This window comes from Candida dubliniensis, chromosome 4 (assembly GCF_000026945.1).
Source record: "Candida dubliniensis CD36 chromosome 4, complete sequence".
In the NCBI taxonomy this organism is placed as follows: domain Eukaryota; kingdom Fungi; phylum Ascomycota; class Pichiomycetes; order Serinales; family Debaryomycetaceae; genus Candida; species Candida dubliniensis.
The window spans coordinates 1025870-1047319 of NC_012863.1; the positions used below are offsets into that span (position 1 = coordinate 1025870).

The window sequence follows — 21450 nt, forward strand, 5'->3', positions numbered from 1 at the left end:
GCAAGAGTTTGTTCTTGAATTCTTGCAACCAGGACTTTTTTTTATGGGCACCAAGGAACTCAAGCACCAATTGGAAAGCTAAAGGTTCAACATATATGAATTTTCATCTAATTCAGCCGATCCTAGAATATCTTCTTTCACGTCATTCAAATCCTCTACCTTTGGTTCTGCTATCGACACTTTTCTACGTTTTCTTTCTCGTTCTCCATTCGTCTTACTCCATGAAATATCTGAAGATTGGTCTTGGATTCGTAGAAGCTCGAAAAAATTATGCTTGAACCTTGCCTCCTCTCTTCCTCTTTGAGAGAAATCGTTAAGATATCGGGCTACTAAATCTTTATAAGTAATTTGACCTGACGCCTGGACACTATTAGATAATGTTTTCAAATATTCGTGCACGTTGAATCCCCCTTCTTCAGTTCTTATCTGGCCCTCACATTCTGGTTCGCTCTCAAACTCGTAGTTATAGTGCATTTTGCTGAACAACTTCTCGCATTTGTTATATAAATCTTTGTAGGTCTTTGTATTTATAATGGTGTGTGGATTAATTTCATTTCTCACTGCTGTACATAGAATATCCTTCCAGTTTATTGTTTTCTTAGAGGTTCTCTTCTTTGTCAAAGTGTCTATCAAAGAATTAAACCGATTTGCAACTTGGATAGTTAGTGGTAATAAAGCTGGATTCGATGCCATATCATCCGTAATTGCTAGGTTCGTCTTAGAAATATTTAAATCCTTTACTCTTGCATGTATTTTATGTTGGATTATTGACGACAACGAATTGATAAGTAACTTCTTGGAATTGGGAGTGCGTTCCAAGTATGTTATTTCATTGATAGGTCTCAGCAAAAGCTTCTTTAAATTCTCGTCTTCATTGTCACCCTCACTATCTTCCGCTTCCTGTTCGTCCTCCGACTCAACCTCAGCATTGTAGATTGGATTGTCCTCATCCTCTTTTGTATTATCTTCAAGGCTGGTCATCTCTTCTGTTCTGCTCTTTCGATTGCTCACCTTACGCTTGAGTACAGAAACATAATCTATGTCTTTTTCATACCCATCAACTATATCGTCTTCAAAATTGTCTTGCGGAATGGGCACATCAGCAAACTTTAGGGGCCAGTAGCTCCAGGTATGTCTTGGAAAATTGGGATTTACTCGTCTTAGCAAGAAGGTCGAATACAAATGTAGGGACAAATCAGAGGTATAATTGTCTTCTAAAACGTTCAATACCTGCTGACGATCTGATTTGGTTGACATTCTATTATTCTATTTGCATTGATATACGTCGAAGTTTGTTGTGATTTTCCAAATCTTGGTTTTCATCTCAATTTCAGCTAGTCGTGTAATAGCACGGAAATTTAATTTAGTCAGTTATGCGCTACCAAATAGAGTAAATGGAATCCCAAATCTGCCATTGACAGGTATATTGATTTCACAGATTAACTTTGGAATTGATTATGTTTGAAATTGTGTCTGAAGTAAGAAATAGCTTAAGCTAGGATAAGTTTTATGAATTTTCCTCATGACATCGATACCAAGACGATAATGCCATCTCACTCGAGAGAGAAAACAACTTCCCCCTTAAACCAAATAAAGAATTGATCTTAAAAACTTACCAATTTCCTCGAAAACGCTTTTTCAACTACTTGTTTTAAGAGTAAGCCTTCTACCACTGTTAACATAAACTAGGAGTAAAGCCCGAGTTTTCCAACCACATTTCCCCTGGCATTTATTGTATAGCTTAGAATTAACATCAAACTATTCCCTTCGAGTCTCGCGTAAATTGCGGCATTACTATCTTTTGTCACACAATCGGGTCACCATGTAGCGCTATTTAATTCAAATCACAATGATATGTACGGTATCGATTCACGTACAAGGTGAAATCTCACGGAGTCTATGGTGGTTGGCAATTTAATGTAAATCACCTCTATTGGTCATATGTGTAATAATGAACACAGCGACTGAGTGTAAGCCTTCGAGTAACCTCTATTTTGTTCGAGTGTAAATATAAATGGATTGTATATTCCTGGATCTCAACCTAACCTTGCATGAATCCCGTTTCAACTAAATAACTAATTCTCTAGATTTCTTCCACTTCTATAGAATTCAACCTTTCCATACAGGCCAGTAATGATCATTCTCATTACTCACACATTCACACTTAAATCCTCTTCATTGATTCAACACTTTTTCTCTTCAAGTCGCAATTCTCTTTACAATTTACCAACAAGTTTAATCATTCTTTCAACTAATTCTGTGTCGTGGGATAGTGCCAAATATAGCATATTTAAAAGATAGTCATCCACAACATTCCTTACAAACTTGCATAAGTAAATCGATAATAAAAACCACCACAATCTAATCTCACTTTAATCATATCATGCAGCCCAACTCCGCAAGTCAAAACCTGCTTATGACACCTGAACCAATTCTAACTTCATTAATGTCTTCACCACTTATTTTGTTGTCAATTTTTGTTGCATGGGTTAAGATGGTATTCCGGTATTTCTTCCCCAATCACTTTTTATTGGCAATCGCCAACAATCGTTTCACTACGTCCGTCGAAGATACTTTGGAATACTTTATTAGCACAACCACTTCTAAAGTCCAATCTGTGATGAACTATGTCAATGATTCAACTGATTTCGCCATTCCATGGATGGCAAATATCCAGTCCTTTTGGACAGCTATTTCACCTTTTGTATCATTTGTTTTAGGATGCATTTCGTCATTATTTCAATTTGTTATCAACCATTTCCAAATTAGTCCTTTAGCAACCATTTCTTGGTTTGTGGTATGGAATTTTACTTGTCGCTTATTTATTCGTACTACATTCCCATTTCCGTATTTCAAACCTAGGAAACCAACTTCCAAACCTGCTGCTTCCGTTTACGTATTGCCATGCGTAACACCAGACGCCTGGACAAAAGATTCTTCAGCATTTCATCCAACCCCGAGACCTATCTCAAAGGTCCATATTCCTTTTCATCAAAATATTTTTAATGCTGTTCACACTTTTTATCGTTCCTTTCAGGCTATTCTGTCATCATGTAACTCACATTACTATGATTTTATCTAGGTAGAATAAGATTGTAAATTACCATGGATGAATCGTACTTAGACTAAACATAAATAGAAAAAATAAACAAAGAGCAGGGACTAAAGGTCAATATATATAATAGCTACATAGACATTCAAAATAATCCAAAGTACTCCACATGGATATTTCAACTCAAATGTACTGCTTGTTCTGAGTCAAACATAAAATTTGCACCAATTACATTCATAATATTCTCCTATAACAAGACGTTACCAGAAGATTGCAACGATACTCTACAAGCTCTGATTATACCATACACCAAACAAGTAATTCTCCTACCTCCCAATATCTTCTTCCTAGCTAGCAATACTCTCTACATTTACAATTTAACAAAGAATCAAGCATCAAATGTAATCTGCTACCAAATTCTATAAGTATTCTCCTAAGTAGTTGACACAATTCACAAAATGGCCACACTAAAATCTCTAGAAATAATCTAGTCCTGAACGATGTCTAATTCAAGACATCTCCCATATAGCAACCCATTCCATCAATTACTTTTACTTCATATATGACCCCCTCTCTCCTTTCTCAAACGCGACCTACCAATTAATCGATCTCACTTATGATATTAAACAAGCCATTTCTTTATTTGCAACAGTCATATAACAAGCTCACCAAGATACGTTAATCTGCTACCAGTCTCCCATATATCACGTACTCGCAAAATAAAATCCGTAGTACAAGAATTCTAGTCACTAAACCACAATACACAATGGTACTATTCTGCAAGCACTGCCCTCCTTCCAAGATTACCTTATCAACTCCAACAAATATATTTTACAATATTTAGGCTCCCACCAGCACATTACTCGTTCACGGAAACAAAAGCATCCCTCCTAATTTCTATACTACCGAATACACAATTCCCAGTAAACCATTATAAAAGGAAAAGCTTTCAACCAACTCCCTGCAAATGTAAACCTAAAGCACAGAGCTCTATTCTTTAAAATCCAATCCTTAGCCACACAACATGTAAGTTGGCTTACTAGGAGCCTACAAATCAGATTATGAATGTAGCAAACATACTTAATTATGCTTCAGAAAAGATACACCCATGGACTTGAAAACATTATCTCAAATACACCTCAAGTCAGACAATACAAAACTTATAGCTGTTGCATACTGCAATAGGTAAGAACATGAAAACAATAGAGTTTACATCAATCTCATTTTCGAATCAGCCAAACTTCAAAAATATAAACTATTCCTAATCAATATACTTCACCTCATTCATTATTGCGCAACTCACGAAAACATCTACCATTACTACTACTTGGAACAATGAAACAATTGCAAAACGAGCCTTTACATATAAAGAAGAATAACCCAGGTGCGTACATTGTTGAAATGAATCGGGTTCAACTAAAATTGACCACTACCGGGACCAAACATTAAACCACGAATTAAAGCATGCACTGAATGCAAACACCATTAAAAATGTCTACTGTTAAGTGATTACATTTTCGTGTGTTTTCTACAGACGAACGCAATTCTACAATGCTAATCAAAGCTGTAGTTAGACTAGTTAAGTCCTCTATATGATTTAAAGACACTGCGCTTTCTTTATAGCCTATTAATTGCTAAACGACCCCCTCAAAATGCTTTCTAAGAAGATGCTTTGGCTATTCGATTTTACTAAACTACGTATCCTGTTCCTGCAGTCTAACAGGGCATTGTGAATTTGCAACAAAGTTTTCAATTCGTTTTCCTGATGCCAATCATCACTTATAATTAGGTTTCACGTGCTACAGTTATGCTTCTTTCAGATGTTGGTACAGCCTCAGGTCAATCGGTTTTGGTTTGGTTGCTGATGATCGTCGTACGTAGTATCGAGATAATCCTAAGTAACATCAAAAAATACATTGCCGTATGGTAGCAATGTAGCTGTTCCAGACACCTAGTAAATGATTAAAGCTTGCGTTTCTTAACAAAGAAAACTGAGTTTGTCGTCGTCGAATGCAGGCAAGTATGGGGATTAGTGCTTTAGAGCTAAGGAGTTGAACGTGTCTTTCCAACTTGTCCAACAACGTATTCAGTCAGCTTAAGCTTTTTGTTCATGCATTAGAGTTTTGATTATTCTGGTATTTCTTACTAGGGTCCACCTTCGTAAAGTGATACTTGCTTGAAAGTTTCTACATAAATATTAATTGCAAGTATTAGTTTGAAATTGAGCAACCGGTGGTTCGAGGAGATTGTCGGTTGAAATGGGAAATTAGTATATTTGAGTAAGTTTGCTAGCTGGATTACTGTTTCCAACAACTAGTAGGGTTCATTTGAACTTATACTATAGAAGTGTTTTTGCGAATAAGTTCTTGATTGGGACAGATTAAAATATTTGTGCATAATTAAAAGAGTTTTAATAAGTTACTTAATAAAGCTATACTCGTACTAGAGACATTCCTTTAGTCACGCCTCAGAGCTAGAAAATTTAAGCTGCGTTGGCTTTGCTTCTGATAAGCAACGTTTAGTCAATTCATTGGAAGATGTAGTAGGGTGTATCAAATATTGAGAAATTTTGGATTGTCTTTTACGGAAGAAAAGGTTCTTTAAACTTTGATTGGGGGAGCATTAGAATTTGAGCATTTATAGTTGAAGCTTTCTTTTCCAAGTGTATACTACATTTTCTTCTTTAATTGGATTATCTTAGATAAAGGAAATTACGTAAGATGTAAAGTTTATAGGAATTAAAGTGACATTTGCATGGTATGAATATGATTAATGACAAATTGTATTATGGAGGTGGTGGAGTAATGGGTGTACGGTATTATCGTTTATTTGAAAATGACTTGGTCGCCTGGTTTTCGACGAAGACTGGAAGATACGGAGAATTGGTTAATAGTGTTGACCATTGGTGATGCAGCAATAGAGTTCCAAGTGAGTTATTGATTAATCGATGCTATCTATTTTGGCGGTGAATTGACAGGAATTTCTTTTTTTTTTAATTACTACATGCATATTTCTCGTGTGATTTTCAGATTCTCAGTTACTAGTTTAGGAAGAAAATTCAATAAAGAGTCATCTTTTCTACTGCAAAATATGTATGGAGCCGGTTCGAAATTAGTATTTCTATTACTATAAATAGAAAAAATATGCAATTATCCTCCCCTAAATTTCCTTTTTTGGATTCTTTATCCCTTGAAACCTTTGCCTAGGTCGACAACTCTAGGTCGAAGTGGTACTACTTCCTCGCACTAGAGAATTGAACTCGGCCCCATCTCTTCGGCTTCTCATTTCAAGTCTTAATAATTTATACTCAATAAAACAAACAACTACATATAAAATCAAACTTTATATAAAATAATAAGAACAATTCATTCATTTAATCTCCTTCGTTTTTCTGACTTGTTAGTATATGATAAGTTTCTCTTGCCAGAAGATAAATGTTTCAAATCTTTCTTAAGTACAAGGTACGTTATATAAATATCATTGAACTGGCTTTTTTCGTATAGCTTTCGTCTTTTAATATCAGCAATTAATTCGGATAGTTGGGGGAGACCGTTCTCCATATCATCGAGTTTCTCAAAGTTATCTGCACTTATTCTTGATATATTCAGCGTATTCTGACTTGTTGAAGCTGTTGTATTATGACTTGTTGAGGCTGTTGTATTGTCAATTGCTAAAGCTGTTGTATTGTGATGTGGAGGTGGCAGTGAAGTGAGCAGCTCAATTAAAATAGGTTATAAATCTTTCAAAAGATGCATATTTGTTAAGAAAACTTTGGATATCATTTTCAGTATTTCTGGATTGAATAAAATATGCTGCAAGTCTTTTATTATCAGGTCATGAATAGCCTTTTGTCGCTGCTTGTCTTCAAAAACTACAATTTGTTTTAATTTCAGAGCCACATTTTGGCAACTTCTGTAAATTGGATCCAACATTGAATTGATTATTTCAACTATTGGAGTTTGTTGTTGTATTGAAGTCCTCAATTCTTCAACCAATTTTTTGCTTAGCCGACTATTATGGTAGTAGCTATTTGAAAAATCATGGTTATGGTGATAAATCCAATCAGCAAACCACTGTTCCCCTTTATGTTTCTGCTGAACTATGATTTTTGCTGGACAGTTTATTTTTTATGGATTCTTTTCTGTTTCTTTTTTTTCACAGCAAATACATTGTTGATATTGTTTTCATTCGCGGCTTCACTTTGATTTTGTTGATGGTTTAAACTTGTTTGAGTATAGGAATCACCACGGTTGCAGTGGTATTCCTCGTATTCCACAGCAGCGTTCTTGTGACCGTGAGAAACCTTAGGCTACTTTATGTGATATGACACATTAATTATGATCAAATCATTAACTTAAACTCATCTCATTGAATACAAAACCTCTATAAACAAGTATATACTTTGTAAAAACTCGTTTGTGCCCTTGATATTGAATCATAAATCCAAGTTGGCTGGAAAATGTACATCTCACTAACAATTTATCTATCTGTAATTGTTGAAGTGGAAAACTAGTTTAGATCATACCATAACTTCAAGTAAATGCAAATTAATAGCCCTAAGCCCCTGTCCAATTCAAGTTAAATGATCCACTCAACAGCCCTAATAATAAGATTTCATGGATAATGAACATGCCACTCGCTATTCAATCCTCAAAATAAAAACCCACTTTAGCATCAAGCAATTTGAGCAATAACATCCGACAGAAATTGTCAAATAGAAGTACACCATTTTTGAATTATTATAACTCACCAAATTGCAATTCCAAAAGTTTGACACCTACTGGTCAAACAAAAATCAATAACTCATCTATATTAGTTAGTTAGTAAGCACAGTTTTTTAAAAACAAGGGTATTAATCATACATATCATGACTTAAAGTATCTGTAATCCCAGTAGCAGTAACTATTTGATTGATTTATGATGGAAACTGATGGATTGATGAACGAATGGTGAAAGAAGAAGGAGAAAGAAGTGGTGGTGAGAGGAAAATAATTGAGGTCACGCCAGCCTGGCATTTATCATTATGAAGAAGAAAAAGGACAGAGCAAGGGATGAAAGATATTTTGGAGGTAAGCAAAATGTAAACAAAAAAATGTAAACAAAAGGAGTACAACATGCAGAATTCTTATGCTCAAATATGCATGTTATCGCCATTGGCAATTTTCTGTCAATTCACCGCCAAAATAGATAGCATCTGATTAATCAAGAGGAACGATTTTGTTTATGTTTGATTTTTACTTTGATGAGAGGTCAGGCAGTTATTTGATGCCATGTATACTTGGCAACTTCTTGCAGGTTATCATTTTATGGATATTAATGGTTTATATGTAATTCATTTTCACGTCGTTTAAAAGTAGAGCTTTTAGAGGGTTTTCTACTGTGTTGTATTTTGTGAGAATTGTATACTCAAAGAATCCACAATTCCATGACTTGTTGGATAATTTGTAAAAATATATAAATGTATGTATTGAGACATTGTTACTATGTGGTGGAGGGTCATCCATTTGTTGGTTGGAAAACTGTTTTTCAGTTAGGTCTTTCTTTGGTTTTGTTTGTCGGTAGTCCGTCATTCTTGGGTTAATGATGACAAGACTTTTCCCTAGATGTTCTTCTCTGAGAGTTTGAAATGGGTGGATTCGGTTGGGCTGGCTAAGTTTGGAGTGGATTATTTAGAAACGAGAGTTTTGTTTATTTGGTAGGGTGCATGAGGGTCGCCATGGCTTTGTAATGTATCGTGTATTTACTTAAAAGAGTAAGAAATAATTCTGGGAGTCCTTTGAAGTAAAGATGTTGAAGGAAGACTTGGATATCTGCGAGTTATGTTTTTTAATGGGTAAGAGATTTGCTGGAGTTTGTTTTGCATTCGCTGTTTGTTACTAGCTATCAGGATTGAGGATGGATACATCAATTCAATAGTGATAGAAGAGACTTTTATAGTAGGAGAATTATCCTTCTTTCAATGCAAGTAAGTTCGCAGTAGTTGTGGGAGTAAATAGGGCCTAAGTCGAATAAGATAGAGATGGTGAAACCATGTTTCGAATTTAGCTAGCTTGTCTTTTCATGAGGTACCCTTTTTTTGGAGACTATTAAGTACGGATGGGTTGTTAAGGGGAGGTTCACTTGGTGAATTGTCTATTTATCAGTGTTTTTCAGTTTCTGTGTGTAGATTTATTGTTATAGGGAGCCATTTTGTCTGGCAGAAGTACATTGATGAATGTATTTATTTGGAGATGCTCAGCTTTGTTTGTGTTGTCTAATTCTCGCAATTAATATTGGGTTTTCAATGGCAGGAATAGAACCCTTTTTTTTATAAGAGATGGCAGAATGACTATGTTGCATGTGTTTTTTGTCTTTGGTTCTAGCTGAATTGGTTTAGTGGATATTGATATTAATGAATGAAAACAGATAAGGTAGCAGTTGGTGTTTATTAAATATGTTTTTGGTTGGTACAACAACATATCAGTGTGGGTGGTTTGGTTGGATGTTGTCAGAGACTTAATTCTTATGATTTGCCATCTTTAAATGTGATCATTTTTCTCTGAGTCCAGGTGGAATTGAGTATTGTGGTTAGTATTTTTAGAAGTATTTAATGTGTGACATGTTGAAATTATAACTTAGAATGAGCTGGAGTTTCAAGAGATAACTGTATTTGAATTTGCAGTAAAGTGCACTTGTTAATAGAAGAATGGGTTTGGGTGGAAATTGATGCAAAGTATTGGAAAATTTATGCTGATAGACGTTTAGAAGTTGTGCCAACACTTGCGTTTCTCCAGGTGGTAGAAATGATTCTTGGAAAAATGAGTAAAATGGTTACATGTATGACGAGTTCAATATTGAAGCAGGAAAGTTGAGGGGGATCCATATTGTCTTGAGTGAATAATATCAAACAGCATTTACTATAATACTACTACGAATAGATTGCTTTGATTTTGAGTGGCCGAAGCAAGATTGTCGAAGATACAGACTTATACGAACACCCATCTGGGAATCTTACCTCTAGTGTTATAGAATTTGAGAGAATTACACTTTGGATCAGGTAGCTATGAGTTAAAAGTCAATGCTTAAAGAATTTGCAATGAAGAAATTGCGATAATAGTAGTATGGTTTTTTATATTTATTTTGCAAAAAAGCTTCGCCAAACAAAAAGTTCAATATTCAACAAAGTTGCCATTTACGGTGTTTTGGCCACCTCTTAATAGTTTTATTTACTGACATTTAAATAGTATCAACCGCTATCCATGAACAAAAGGTTAGGTGGTGCTCCCATATACTGCAAATATCTCGTGTTTAGTATTATACAATGTGTAAATCATCAGTCGATAGACTAAAGAACTAGAATCTATCAAAAATAGTGAAAGTACCCAAACACACTAAAGCACCCCTTGGAATAAAACTCACGTTAACATCTTTCTTTGTTTGTGCTTGCATGTCTTATAATTTTATTCGTAACACCACACCATTCAACTCCCCAATTCTAGTTTTGTTTATTTAAAGCTTTGTATATCTCACTTTGCATTAGTGCTTTATTTTCAAGTCTTGTAAAAAATAACGATTGGGGATTGAACCATTTCAAACGGGTGACTTCAATACCAATTTTATAGTCAATGAAACTTGACTCTTCTTGTTGAGGAATTTGTAGTAAATAAATCAGCACCACACCTAATCGCTTCCTCGTGTGTACATTTTTCGAATCATAATAGGGCACAGATAACTTTATAAACTCAGAGACTGCGTTATTGTTCTTTTCAAGCTTAACGTTTGTGGTGATCCAGCTCTCAATTTCTGATTCAGGCAAACGGACATTGAATTGATTGTCGTCGGAAATAAATGAACCAGTTACTTCGTCGTCAATCCCATTCTCCAGTATATATTCAATTATGCGCTGCTCCACTAGTTGAATAATCTGTCTTCTAAGTGAATCATATTGATTATCTATCCCCATTATTACATTATCGAGAGACTTTTCATCATATTTTGCAGTTCTGATCGTTTCATTATCTTGCCATTCCGTTACATCCAATTTGGTAACTGCTTTATGATACTGCCAATGTCGGTATTTTTGATAACCAAAAAATCCTAGCAACCCGATGGGTGGACCTAGAGTGATGTAATACCGTGGGTGCACATTCACAAATGTAATTATGCCCGATGCGACTAAACCTGTTAACTTCAATGGTTGTGGAATGAGATTATTCCAGATTAGACTGAAATAGCTTTTATTTGCAACGTAGGACAACCTTGGCGGGTTATTGTACTTTTGAAACAATGTTCGTTTTTGAATACATGTGACTTGACTCCGTAACATCGAGACACGTTTCTTTGTTGATATTAAGGGGAAGTTTTTCAAGCAGGGTCGGTATTTCTCAGCTCTTTTTATTCCTGTTATGGCATCTCTAATTGCTGTTCGCGTTATTTTGCCAAAAGAAGCTCGTGCGATAGGTATGTAAATTAAATCAAATGAAAGCTGCTGGGCCAAGAACACCAAATGTAAAAATAGAGAACCCCTAACCTAATAAACCTTTTGATGAATTGATTGATGAGATTTAAACCTTTATGTGTTGAGTTCAAATGTTCAATGTACAGATGATAAATTTGAATAGAATTTGTTGTGCTTTTGTATTTAACGAGTATTACACGACCATTTACTGAAACCATGTTGAAGCTGTAACAAAAAATTCCGAGGCTCATCAAACTCTAGACTCAAGATCAAAAATGACTTAAATGAAATAAAAAAACAACATACGTAAATACTCCTGAAGAAAATTAAGAACAGAAAGAGTACAGGTTGTTCTTCCCTTTTTTTTGTTTTGATTCAATTCATTATATCACTAGCTTAAGTATCATGGCAAAGGCAGAGTTTGGAACAGCGAAATATCAATCTAAAAAGCTACGAGCAGCAGGATTACAAAAATTGAAGTTTTATTGCCAATTATGCTCGAAACAGTGTCGAGATTCCAATGGATTCAAAAACCATCTATCTTCACCACTGCATATAAAGAAGGTATCTGAAATACACGAATCTGGTGATAGCTCCAAACTAATAGAAACGTACTCTAACAAATTTGAAGATGAGTTTATCAAGTTGCTCCGAATAAATCATGGGACTAAATTTATCAATGCCAATAAGTTCTACCAAGAATATATCCGTGAGCGAGATCATATTCATATGAATTCCACTAAATGGAGGAGCCTAACTTCATTCATAAAACATTTGGGTAAAAATGGAATTGTGAAGGTACAAACTAGTGATGAGAACAATGAAGAAGAGGAGGGGTTCAATTTAGAAATTAAATTGGTTGATCGCATGCAGACATTGAACTCGTATCAAACCAATAGTAACATCAGTGTCTTGGAAGACAATGACGAAATGAACGATGACAAACTATTACAAAAACAGATTAAACGAGGTCAGGAAATGGAGAGAGACAAAGACACCGAGAAGCCAACTTTACAACAACAAGTCCCTATTTCTGGACCAGTGAAGCTTACACTCAAAAAGAAAAAGGTTTGCGCCACTAAAAAATTGGTGAATGCTTTCGATGACAGTGAAAGTGAGTAACATGTGTATGTGTATATTAATGTCTACATTGTATTATTTGTTACTTTCCGCTGTTTTAATTCTAAATATCTATTTTGTAGAATGCACCATGCCTCTATCTATCTATATCGCTAGGTACATGTTCATACATCTATTCTTTCATAACACAAAACATAAACATCTCTAGACACCAATTCATCATGTGGAGGGTTTAAGGCTCCGTGTACCAAATTTGAACGAACATGCTCATCATCAAACAAGCACCAGCATGGCCGTTTCAAATTATCTGAGTTCTGTAACTTCTCATGGACCGTCGACTTATTAACTAACGAAGTATAGTGTCCACTCTTCAAATTACCAAAATGGTTGATCAACCCTGATAACTTGTACACTATCTCGTGGCCTTGGTTGTTAAATTTTAACAATAAAGGGTATCTAATCATGGTATCTAATTTATCTGTTAAATTATACATGGAAAAGCGGGACAAATGAATGAATAAGATTGTTGGTAACTTGACAAAGTTGATACTCTTGGTAGAGATCGTATTAATACTGTTGTTTGATGCCTGTTGGCTCTTGGTGTGTTTTTTCTTCCCGCCTAGCTTGAAAATACCTGATCGCTTATTTTCAAAAACTGGGTGGTTTTCTAATGTCTGGACCTCACCGTTACATTTTGGACAATGCCATGCATTCTCTCCCGATAATACTTCATCTTGGATATAGTATCGCAAACAGTCGCTTAAGTTGACTTCATTTTTGTAATTGTTTGGTATAGGCAACGACAAAATGCTAAAAGGAGAATAGCTGACTGATTCATACCCACATTTGTTACACTTCAATTTGTTCTGCAAGTGGCCCTGGAACAAATCCGTGATTGGGGAGCTGCCTTCATGCTTGTGTAATGATTTGCACCACTCCATGTACTTGTCTTTATTTTCCATGTTGATATTTATCTTCCATTTCTGGACAGACAACTCCGGGTCGTAGTTATCTTGTCGTTTATCTGCCAACTCTTCATGTAATCTTTCCAAAACAAATAGCAAAAATTCTTGTGCGTCTTGCTGTTCATGTGGAATATTAAAATCGGGTTTTAGTAACGAGGTGACTCGAATAAACTTGGTGGGAGAAACCGACACGCCTCCGTTCTGCTGGAAAGTTCTCAAAAGTCCAGCTATGGCCTCACTTAATAGGACAGATTCTTTGGTGTGACTATTGGGCTTGGCTAAAATTCTTAAATACTTGGGATCCTTTACATACTTCTGATATCCGTGGTTGAAAATAGACTTAAAAGGGTAAACACCAAACAATAACTGAATAGTGGAATTGATGTAGCATGACGAGCCAAAATTCCTCAACCCACACACGGAGTATTCCTTTAATAGTGAATGTTTTTGGTGCTTTATTTGTTCTTGCTGTTGTACAACGTGTGCAGGAACGTGGGAATATGTATTGTTATAATGTGCTGGCGGTGGATACATTTGGGGCTGAGTATTTTGAACATGATGAATCGGTTGATTTGGTTGTTGGTAATAAGGATATTGTTGGTAGGGTATTGGTTGCATTGGTTGGCGATAAATAGGTTGTGGTGGTGGTGGTGCTTGTGTTGGGAAATGCGCATTACCGCCTTGAACCACTTGTGGGTCGATTTGATGACTTTGTGCAAGTCTCTGGTCGTAACCATTCACGTAACCGTTGGAAGAGACTAGGTTATTTGATTTATGGTACATTTTGGTCTTCGTGTAGTCTGTCGGGCGTAGATAACCATCTGGAACTTCGTTCTTGGGTCTGCTATATGACTTTGGTTGAAAATAAACTTGTTCTTCTGGGGAAACCGCTGTACCTAGGACTTTGTCTTGAACGGGATAAGTGCTTTGATTGTTTTCCTTCGTCATGAATGCATTTCTTGAAATAGGATATTCGGCTGTGGAAACTCGATGTGGGGGAGGACTTGGGGGTGTTGGTGTAGGCGACGGTGGAGATGCATTTGGAGACACAGATTGAAGGTCTGGCATTGATTCAAGCAAACTAGGTGGCAACTGTGTCGGTATTGGTGGTGGTATTTGTTTTGGTATAAACTCTGAAGGAGGTGAGTCGACTCTTTTGATAGAGGGAAACTTCTGCTTAAACTCATTTTCTGAGGTTATAGATGAATTTCTAGAATGTGTTGATTGGCGAAGGTCTGGTGTAGCATACGCCTCTTCAACAAATGAAAATGATGAGCTTGATGAGGACACTGAAGCTTGCTCTTCTGCTGACTTGTCTTTTTCTTTCAAATACGCAATATACTCGTTAAGCCAAGAGTACAATTCCTCAATGTTGAAGCTTAATAAGTTCTTATCAACAAGATACTTCTTCACATACTCTCGCAAATCTTCAGACTGAATAGAATAATTTCCATTTCGAAAATACTCGTTTGAGTTGTAGAATGCAAAAATGTTCAAGTATATTATAAAATCTTGCTCATTGTTTTCAATAAACATATCAAAGCCTTTAAAATGCACTATGATAAAACTGTTTATAAAGTAGTTGAAAACAAGATAACCCTTTATGTAGGTTTTGATTCCCTTCAAAGTGGCATTAGGGTCTGTTGCCCCCATTTGAAGTTGGACATTCGATGTTTCGTACTGGAATTCACAATAATCTATTAGATCGAATAAGGACTTTGATTTTACTTCCGAGTCTAGTTGCAAGTTTCTGAATTCATAGTTGATCAATCTACTATAGTACGCTTGTATGTCATCTTCCGTTATTAGTGGCTGCATCACAGCAGTTGGTGGGGTACTGTTTTCATGAAACTGATGTTGCACCGTGCTTGATCCGACTGTTGAGGAAGTAAAAACTTGGGGTTGAGATGTTGGCATATCATTGGGTGGCGGTGACTTGGAAGGAGCTTCTGGTGTCTCAGGCAAACTTTTATTAACATTCGCTGTAGGTAGTCTGGTCTTGTGCTTTATGCGTTCCATGTGGCGAATGTTGTCTCAAGTATTTCTTGGAAAATGTTGCAGTATCTTTAATCTAAGTAATAATAGTATATGTTGATATTTGATTCACAATAGCTGAGTGATGTCCTTTATTAGTTGTGTCTGGTTACTAAATCTCCGTTGGTTGATTAGTCTTTATGTTTGTATTTGTTGTGTTCAAATCGATTTGTTTTTCTGGTGTTTCTTTTTCCTGATTGTTGGTCAGCGAGGCACGGTAGTAGTAAGTGGAAATCGTGGTCACTGCGTCTCGCCCGCCTGTCCCCTTTTGATTCTATTTACATTAGTAATTCTCTTTTTTTTTTTTTTGGTTGATTTTGTGACATCAAAAATACAAGATTGAGATTCAGTCACACAGTCAGGTCATCATGTAGGGAATTTCATCCAGACAGACTGAACGTGACAGCTAAATAATATATTAACTTATTATATATTAATTACGACATATTCGGATGGACAAACCAAGTGGCCAAAAGAAATGTAGTTTCACGTTTCTTGAGAGATTGACAATATAAATTGTGGAAAGAAGAAAATTATATTTACTATCATATACTTGTTATCGAGGCTCAATGGATACAATGAAAGTAGAGTTTATCTAACGAGGTTTGATAAGAGAGACCAGTATGACAAATTAATTACAGGTTGCAATATTGGATTGGTGAGCAAGGGACTGTATCCGTGAGATAAGGATACTGGTTTTCATTTATATTGGTTAGTTCGATGTCCACTTAGACTTATGGGGCTGTGTGACAAACATGAGCTTGACATAAAAAGAATAAAAAGCGTAAAATATATCGTATAGTTAGATATCCTAAATATGGGAAATAAACAGTTTATCCGTGAAAGCCTAGCTTTAAAGGTTATGCACAATATTCACAAGATATAACAAATTCATAAATGACCATAATTACGCTACATTCATCAAGCACCATTGCCGATATCAAATTATAATGGACTCAACCGTCACTTAAGCAAAACATTACTGCTAAGTTGTTAGCTTCATAGACCAACTACTTTAAGTGGTAATGCAATCTGTTCCACATTTAAGCCGAATGCCACGAATACACAACAATACCATTCTGAATTCTCTTTATTTTTCCGATCTCGTTGTTGATAATACCAAAGGGATGTTTTGTGTCATTCTTACAATAACATATTCAAAAACATTGCTGCACAGAAAGCTAATTTTTAAGAATTACCAATTTTTTACTTACTTAAGTGATCTCTTTTGTGGTTAAAATTCTAGATCATTATGCTGGCAATTTCATATCAGAAGTGTCTTGAAAAGCTATTGCTTTAACATTCGTAACCTTTGATCTAGTAAACTGCCTAAATGGTTTAAAGAGTCTCAAAATTTAGGTAACTAGTTTGCCTCACAGAATTGTTTATATTGTTCTTAACATGGAAACAGACTTTGGTTATACTACAACTATTGCCATTAGCTACTTGGTTATTATTGGTATTATTTATATCAGTAAACAATTGTGCAGAAGCAGGGCAGCTGTAAACAATTTCATTCAGTTCATAATAAAATCAGCAACCAATGGCCGGTGGTCACTTATGTATTTACCGTTGAATTTTGAATGTAGCATACCCAACTGATAAAGCTTTAGATTTATTTTTGTAGTTGTTTGTCCAGAGGCTTCGTCTTGTTCATCATTGCCCATTTTTAGGGTATATTTTGGTGCAAAAATATAATCTATATTTTGACCACCATCTAATAACACCTCTCCTTCAAAACCTGTGACCGTGCTTTTGAAATGCCCAAACTTGTTAAATGGAGTCGCTAAATCTGCTGTATTCTGCAAGTGTTCATTCAACACTTTGTAAGGCTCCAGATTGGGTTCTATGTTTAGGTCTCCGCTTAGGAAACTTGGCCACAGATTCAACACCTTCATTGTGTCTATTATTAATTTTGCTGATCCAACTTGTGCTTCCTGTCCTACATGGTCAAAATGCGTGTTGAAGACGTTGATATAATTATCAGTTGCTCTGTGCCTCAAGGTGACATAAGAAACAATTCTGGCATAAATGGCGTCCCAACCCTCAAATGACGTTCTTGGGTCCTTATCATTGAGCCACATTGTGTCACTATACATTAGCTCCCATTCAGCAGGCTGCCAAATTATTGGAACAAACTCCCCTATCTCTTCTCCATCAATTCTTCCCTTACCATAGTATTCCCATTTATCAGGTTCGTGCCGGTTGAGCTCTTTCAAAATATCCAACATTTGAAATTTATAGACCTCTTGTAAGGTGACAATTGAATTGTCGGCAAACGTATTAAACTTAATGGATGCAACTAATGGAATTAGTCTATCTGACCATGATTGCTCTCCTGGAACTAGACTGTGGTAACCACCGTTTTTCACATTATGGGAGTATATTCTAAATTTGAACCGTTTTAATTTGTCACTAGTACCAATCAGGGGAATTTTAGGAAGTTCCGGTTTGTTCTTTGTCACGCGAGAGAACTTGGGATTGCCAGGATCAGGAACACCAAGCTTGTTTGTTGCTTCGTCTCCTTTTTTTGGCTCTTCCATTATTGATTTGGCTCTTTCCACTTCTTCTGGCGACATGCGTTCAATTTCTCCTAGATAATTCCCCGGGTTTTGAGACGTTTCTTCTCCAAGCATATCACTTTGCAAATTTCCCAGAACATCATTCTTGTTGTTGTTCCCTTTATTTCCAAAAGATTTGTCTTTCAGATTCTGAGTGTCATCCATCGGTATATTTGAAGAATGGTCGTTTACTAGAGTGGCTGGGTTGTATTTCTGTCCAAAGTCAGTTATCATCTTTGAAACGTCCGAGTACGTGGATACAGCAGCCGACCTGCTAAGTGTATACACTAATGCAAAAACCAGAATAACAACTATCGAGATGAATGTTAGTCGAACATGTTTGGTACGCTGGGAACGTGTCATCCTCATTGTAACGTAGTTTGTATAGGTTGGTGAAATTCTTGAAATTGTCTTCCAACTTTGACAAAAAAAAAATAAAAAATAAAAAATAAAAAATAAAAATGGACACTACAACTACAACAACTGGCACTTATACGAATGATAACCCCTGGAGCTCTGTCTTATAAAATTGTCAAAACAGAGTTCAAAAACAAACACCCTCTTTGCTATGAGGATGGCGTAAAATGTCCAAAAATGAAAAAAAAGGTCCTATCCGGATTCGAACCGGAGTTACAAGGAAGTTTTGCTTAAATCAAAACCTTGGGTGATAACCAACTACACTATAGGACCATAAGAAAAGAGGTCCTATCCGGATTCGAACCGGAGTTACAAGGAGGCTTTGTAGTCAAAACCTTGGGTGATAACCAACTACACTATAGGACCAATTTTTTGATCGAGAAATTTCCTGCTTTTTTTTGTTTAAATAATACTCTTCTGATTGCTTTAATTGTATACAAAAGAGAAGCTACTTGTTATTTAACCTAGTAGTTTGCCAATTGTTTGAATAGTTTTCTGAGTTAGCAAGACAAGTTTGAAATTGGAGAACATCAACAAGTACTTTTTTTTGTCACATTTTCGTTGTTTTTAGTTCCCAAATTTTTTTACCTACCAACTTGAGTTTGAAAGAAGAAAAAATACTTCAACAAACCTTCAAATAATCAATCAACATCACTTTTTTGTTCTGATTTGTTATGTTTTTTCGATAATTCCAAGAGCTCACTAACATCAGGTACAACCACTATTTGTCCCCTAGTTGCAATAATCAAGCATTATAGGTAAAATGTACAACATTCATAGCATATTTAGACTAACTGCGTAACAAATACTTTTCTCTATTAACAAAAGGAAACCTTGCCTACTAACGAGCTGATATCAGAAAATAACATGGGTTTGATTGTCTTCCATACTTTTCACAGGGAATGTTGCTGCAAAACTATGACTGAAATACACGACCCTGGCTCTATCAGAGAGATCTGCTTTTTTTTTTTTTTTTCTCAAAAATTGTTTCGCTCTCTCATCAGAGTAAAGAAAAATTTTTTATTTTTTTTTTATTGATAAATTTACTTCATAAACCAACCACATATTTAAGTAGACATGTCAGTTATTGGTATCACTTTTGGTAACACATCTTCTTCAATTGCAGTTGCCTCTGCAGATGGAAAAGTGGATGTTATTGCTAACCCAGATGGTGATCGTTCCATCCCATCAGCACTATCATACATTGGTGCCGATGAGTACCATGGATCTCAAGCAGAAGCTAGATTAATTAGAAACCCAGAAAACACTATTGTGAACTTTAGAGATTACATTGGGAAAAAGTTTAGTGAAATTAACCCAAACGCCGCCACCGGTGCTAAACCCAAAGAAATAAATGGAGAAATTAGCTATGAGATCACCAATGATGGTAAAACAGAAGTATTGACTGTACATGAAGTTGCCAAGAGACATTTCAAACAATTGAAATTGGCAGCTGAAGACTTTATTGGTAAAAATATTGAAGGTGTGGTGTTGACTGTGCCAACAGATTTCACTGAAGTTCAAAGACAAGAAATTGCCAAAATTTCAGAAGATGCTGGATTGAAGGTTTTGCAATTGATCAATGAACCATCTGCAGCCTTGTTGGCCCATTTGTCTAATGATGAAGATAGATTATCGCAAGACAAGATTTATGTTGTTGCTGATTTTGGTGGTATTAGAACCGATGGTGCAGTGATTGCTGTTAGAGGTGGTGTATTGACAATCTTGGCTACTGCCCATGAATACGGTTTAGGTGGTGACAACTTGGATGCCGCATTATCTGAGTATTTTGCCAAAGAGTTTGAAAAGAAATACAAGGCCAACCCAAGAAACAATGCCAGATCATTAGCTAAATTGAAAGCTGAATCTATTGTTGTCAAGAAGACATTATCAAATGTTCAAACTTCCACCTGTTCCATTGAGTCATTGGCCGATGGCTTTGACTTTCATACCAGTATTAATAGATTAAGATACGAATTGACTGCCAGAGACCCATTGAGCAAAATGACAGCTTTTGTTGAAAAAGTCATTGCTAAAGCTGACTTGGACCCATTGGATATTGATGAAGTATTATTAGTAGGTGGTGCTGCCCATACCCCTAAATTGGCCAGTAACATTTCCTTCTTGTTCCCAGAGACAACCAACATAATAGCCCCATCCTTGGACTCAAAAGCATTGAACCCATCTGAATTAGTTGCTCTTGGTGCTGCCTTGCAAGCTTCTTTAGTTGAATCATTTGATGAGTCAGAAATAAAAGAATCTTTACAACCAATTGTGGTAAATACTCAACATTTGACCAAGCCAATTGGTGTCAAAGACGCTGATGGCAACTTCCAGCCAATCTTAGTTGCTGAAACAGCTTATCCTATCAAAAAATCTATTTCAGTGACTAACGGTGATTCATCATCAGTTATTGTCGAATTATACGAAGGTAAGAGAACAGTGAAAGAAACTGTCATTGAAGCTGAACCAGTTGAGGATTCAGAAGATGAAGACTCAGAAGAAGAAGAACCAGAAATCAAAAGAGAAGTTGTGTACGAATGTGGTGACAAATTGGCCGAATTGTCCTTGAAAGACTTGAAACCAAACGCAAATTTGGAAGTTATTGTAAACATTACTCAAAATGGTGTTTTGCATTTGTCAGGAAGAGAATTAAAACAAGGTTCTACTGCTGTTAAAGGTGAAATCACATCTCAATAAATACCGAAAATGTAGATCGTTGTATTGTAATTTTTTTTTTTGAATAGAAGTCTGATTGGCGAAAAGTTGCATGAAATGTCATTATAATAGTAAACTCGACAGTAATAAAGTTAAATAATTTCTTTTCTTGTAAGGAAATGACAGTGGTAGTAATGCGGAGTCGTTGTATGATCGGGAATAATGAACGAGCAAAACAACAACACC

The 21450-nt window shown here is 35.8% G+C and overlaps 7 protein-coding genes and 2 non-coding genes across 9 annotated transcripts, besides 4 other annotated features; 3 read left to right on the forward strand and 6 right to left on the reverse strand. All coding sequences in view use genetic code 12, as the record gives it.

The window, feature by feature from the left end:
* Window positions 1-78: 78 nt before the first annotated feature.
* Window positions 79-1257, reverse strand: CD36_44290 (conserved hypothetical protein; the record flags this gene model as incomplete). Its single annotated transcript, XM_002420036.1, has 1 exon — window positions 79-1257. The coding sequence occupies one exon, from the start codon at window positions 1255-1257 to the stop codon at window positions 79-81; it is 1179 nt and encodes a 392-aa protein (XP_002420081.1).
* Window positions 1258-1815: 558 nt separating this feature from the next.
* Window positions 1816-2313: a mobile genetic element.
* Window positions 2314-2383: 70 nt separating this feature from the next.
* CD36_44300 (hypothetical protein) lies at window positions 2384-3082 on the forward strand (the record flags this gene model as incomplete). Its single annotated transcript, XM_002420037.1, has 1 exon — window positions 2384-3082. The coding sequence occupies one exon, from the start codon at window positions 2384-2386 to the stop codon at window positions 3080-3082; it is 699 nt and encodes a 232-aa protein (XP_002420082.1).
* A 2916-nt stretch (window positions 3083-5998) lies between these two features.
* Window positions 5999-8247: a mobile genetic element.
* Window positions 8248-10526: 2279 nt separating this feature from the next.
* CD36_44310 (conserved hypothetical protein) lies at window positions 10527-11357 on the reverse strand (the record flags this gene model as incomplete). Its single annotated transcript, XM_002420038.1, has 1 exon — window positions 10527-11357. One exon carries the CDS (start codon window positions 11355-11357, stop codon window positions 10527-10529), a length of 831 nt encoding a protein of 276 aa, XP_002420083.1.
* Window positions 11358-11894: 537 nt separating this feature from the next.
* CD36_44320 (Kin17 orthologue, putative) lies at window positions 11895-12611 on the forward strand (the record flags this gene model as incomplete). The annotated part of the gene is made up of 1 exon (XM_002420039.1): window positions 11895-12611. The coding sequence occupies one exon, from the start codon at window positions 11895-11897 to the stop codon at window positions 12609-12611; it is 717 nt and encodes a 238-aa protein (XP_002420084.1).
* A 122-nt stretch (window positions 12612-12733) lies between these two features.
* On the reverse strand, window positions 12734-15553 carry CD36_44330 (ubiquitin carboxyl-terminal hydrolase, putative; the record flags this gene model as incomplete). The annotated part of the gene is made up of 1 exon (XM_002420040.1): window positions 12734-15553. One exon carries the CDS (start codon window positions 15551-15553, stop codon window positions 12734-12736), a length of 2820 nt encoding a protein of 939 aa, XP_002420085.1.
* A 363-nt stretch (window positions 15554-15916) lies between these two features.
* Window positions 15917-16320: a mobile genetic element.
* Window positions 16321-16639: a mobile genetic element.
* Window positions 16640-17085: 446 nt separating this feature from the next.
* Window positions 17086-18498, reverse strand: CD36_44340 (endonuclease/exonuclease/phosphatase family protein, putative; the record flags this gene model as incomplete). The annotated part of the gene is made up of 1 exon (XM_002420041.1): window positions 17086-18498. The coding sequence occupies one exon, from the start codon at window positions 18496-18498 to the stop codon at window positions 17086-17088; it is 1413 nt and encodes a 470-aa protein (XP_002420086.1).
* Window positions 18499-18733: 235 nt separating this feature from the next.
* Window positions 18734-18819, reverse strand: tRNA-Gln (TTG). Its single transcript has one exon. It is a non-coding gene; the product is annotated as a tRNA-Gln (tRNA).
* A 10-nt stretch (window positions 18820-18829) lies between these two features.
* tRNA-Gln (TTG) lies at window positions 18830-18912 on the reverse strand. Its single transcript has one exon. It is a non-coding gene; the product is annotated as a tRNA-Gln (tRNA).
* A 711-nt stretch (window positions 18913-19623) lies between these two features.
* Window positions 19624-21246, forward strand: CD36_44350 (HSP70-family chaperone protein, putative; the record flags this gene model as incomplete). The annotated part of the gene is made up of 1 exon (XM_002420042.1): window positions 19624-21246. The coding sequence occupies one exon, from the start codon at window positions 19624-19626 to the stop codon at window positions 21244-21246; it is 1623 nt and encodes a 540-aa protein (XP_002420087.1).
* Between the last annotated feature and the right edge of the window lie 204 nt (window positions 21247-21450).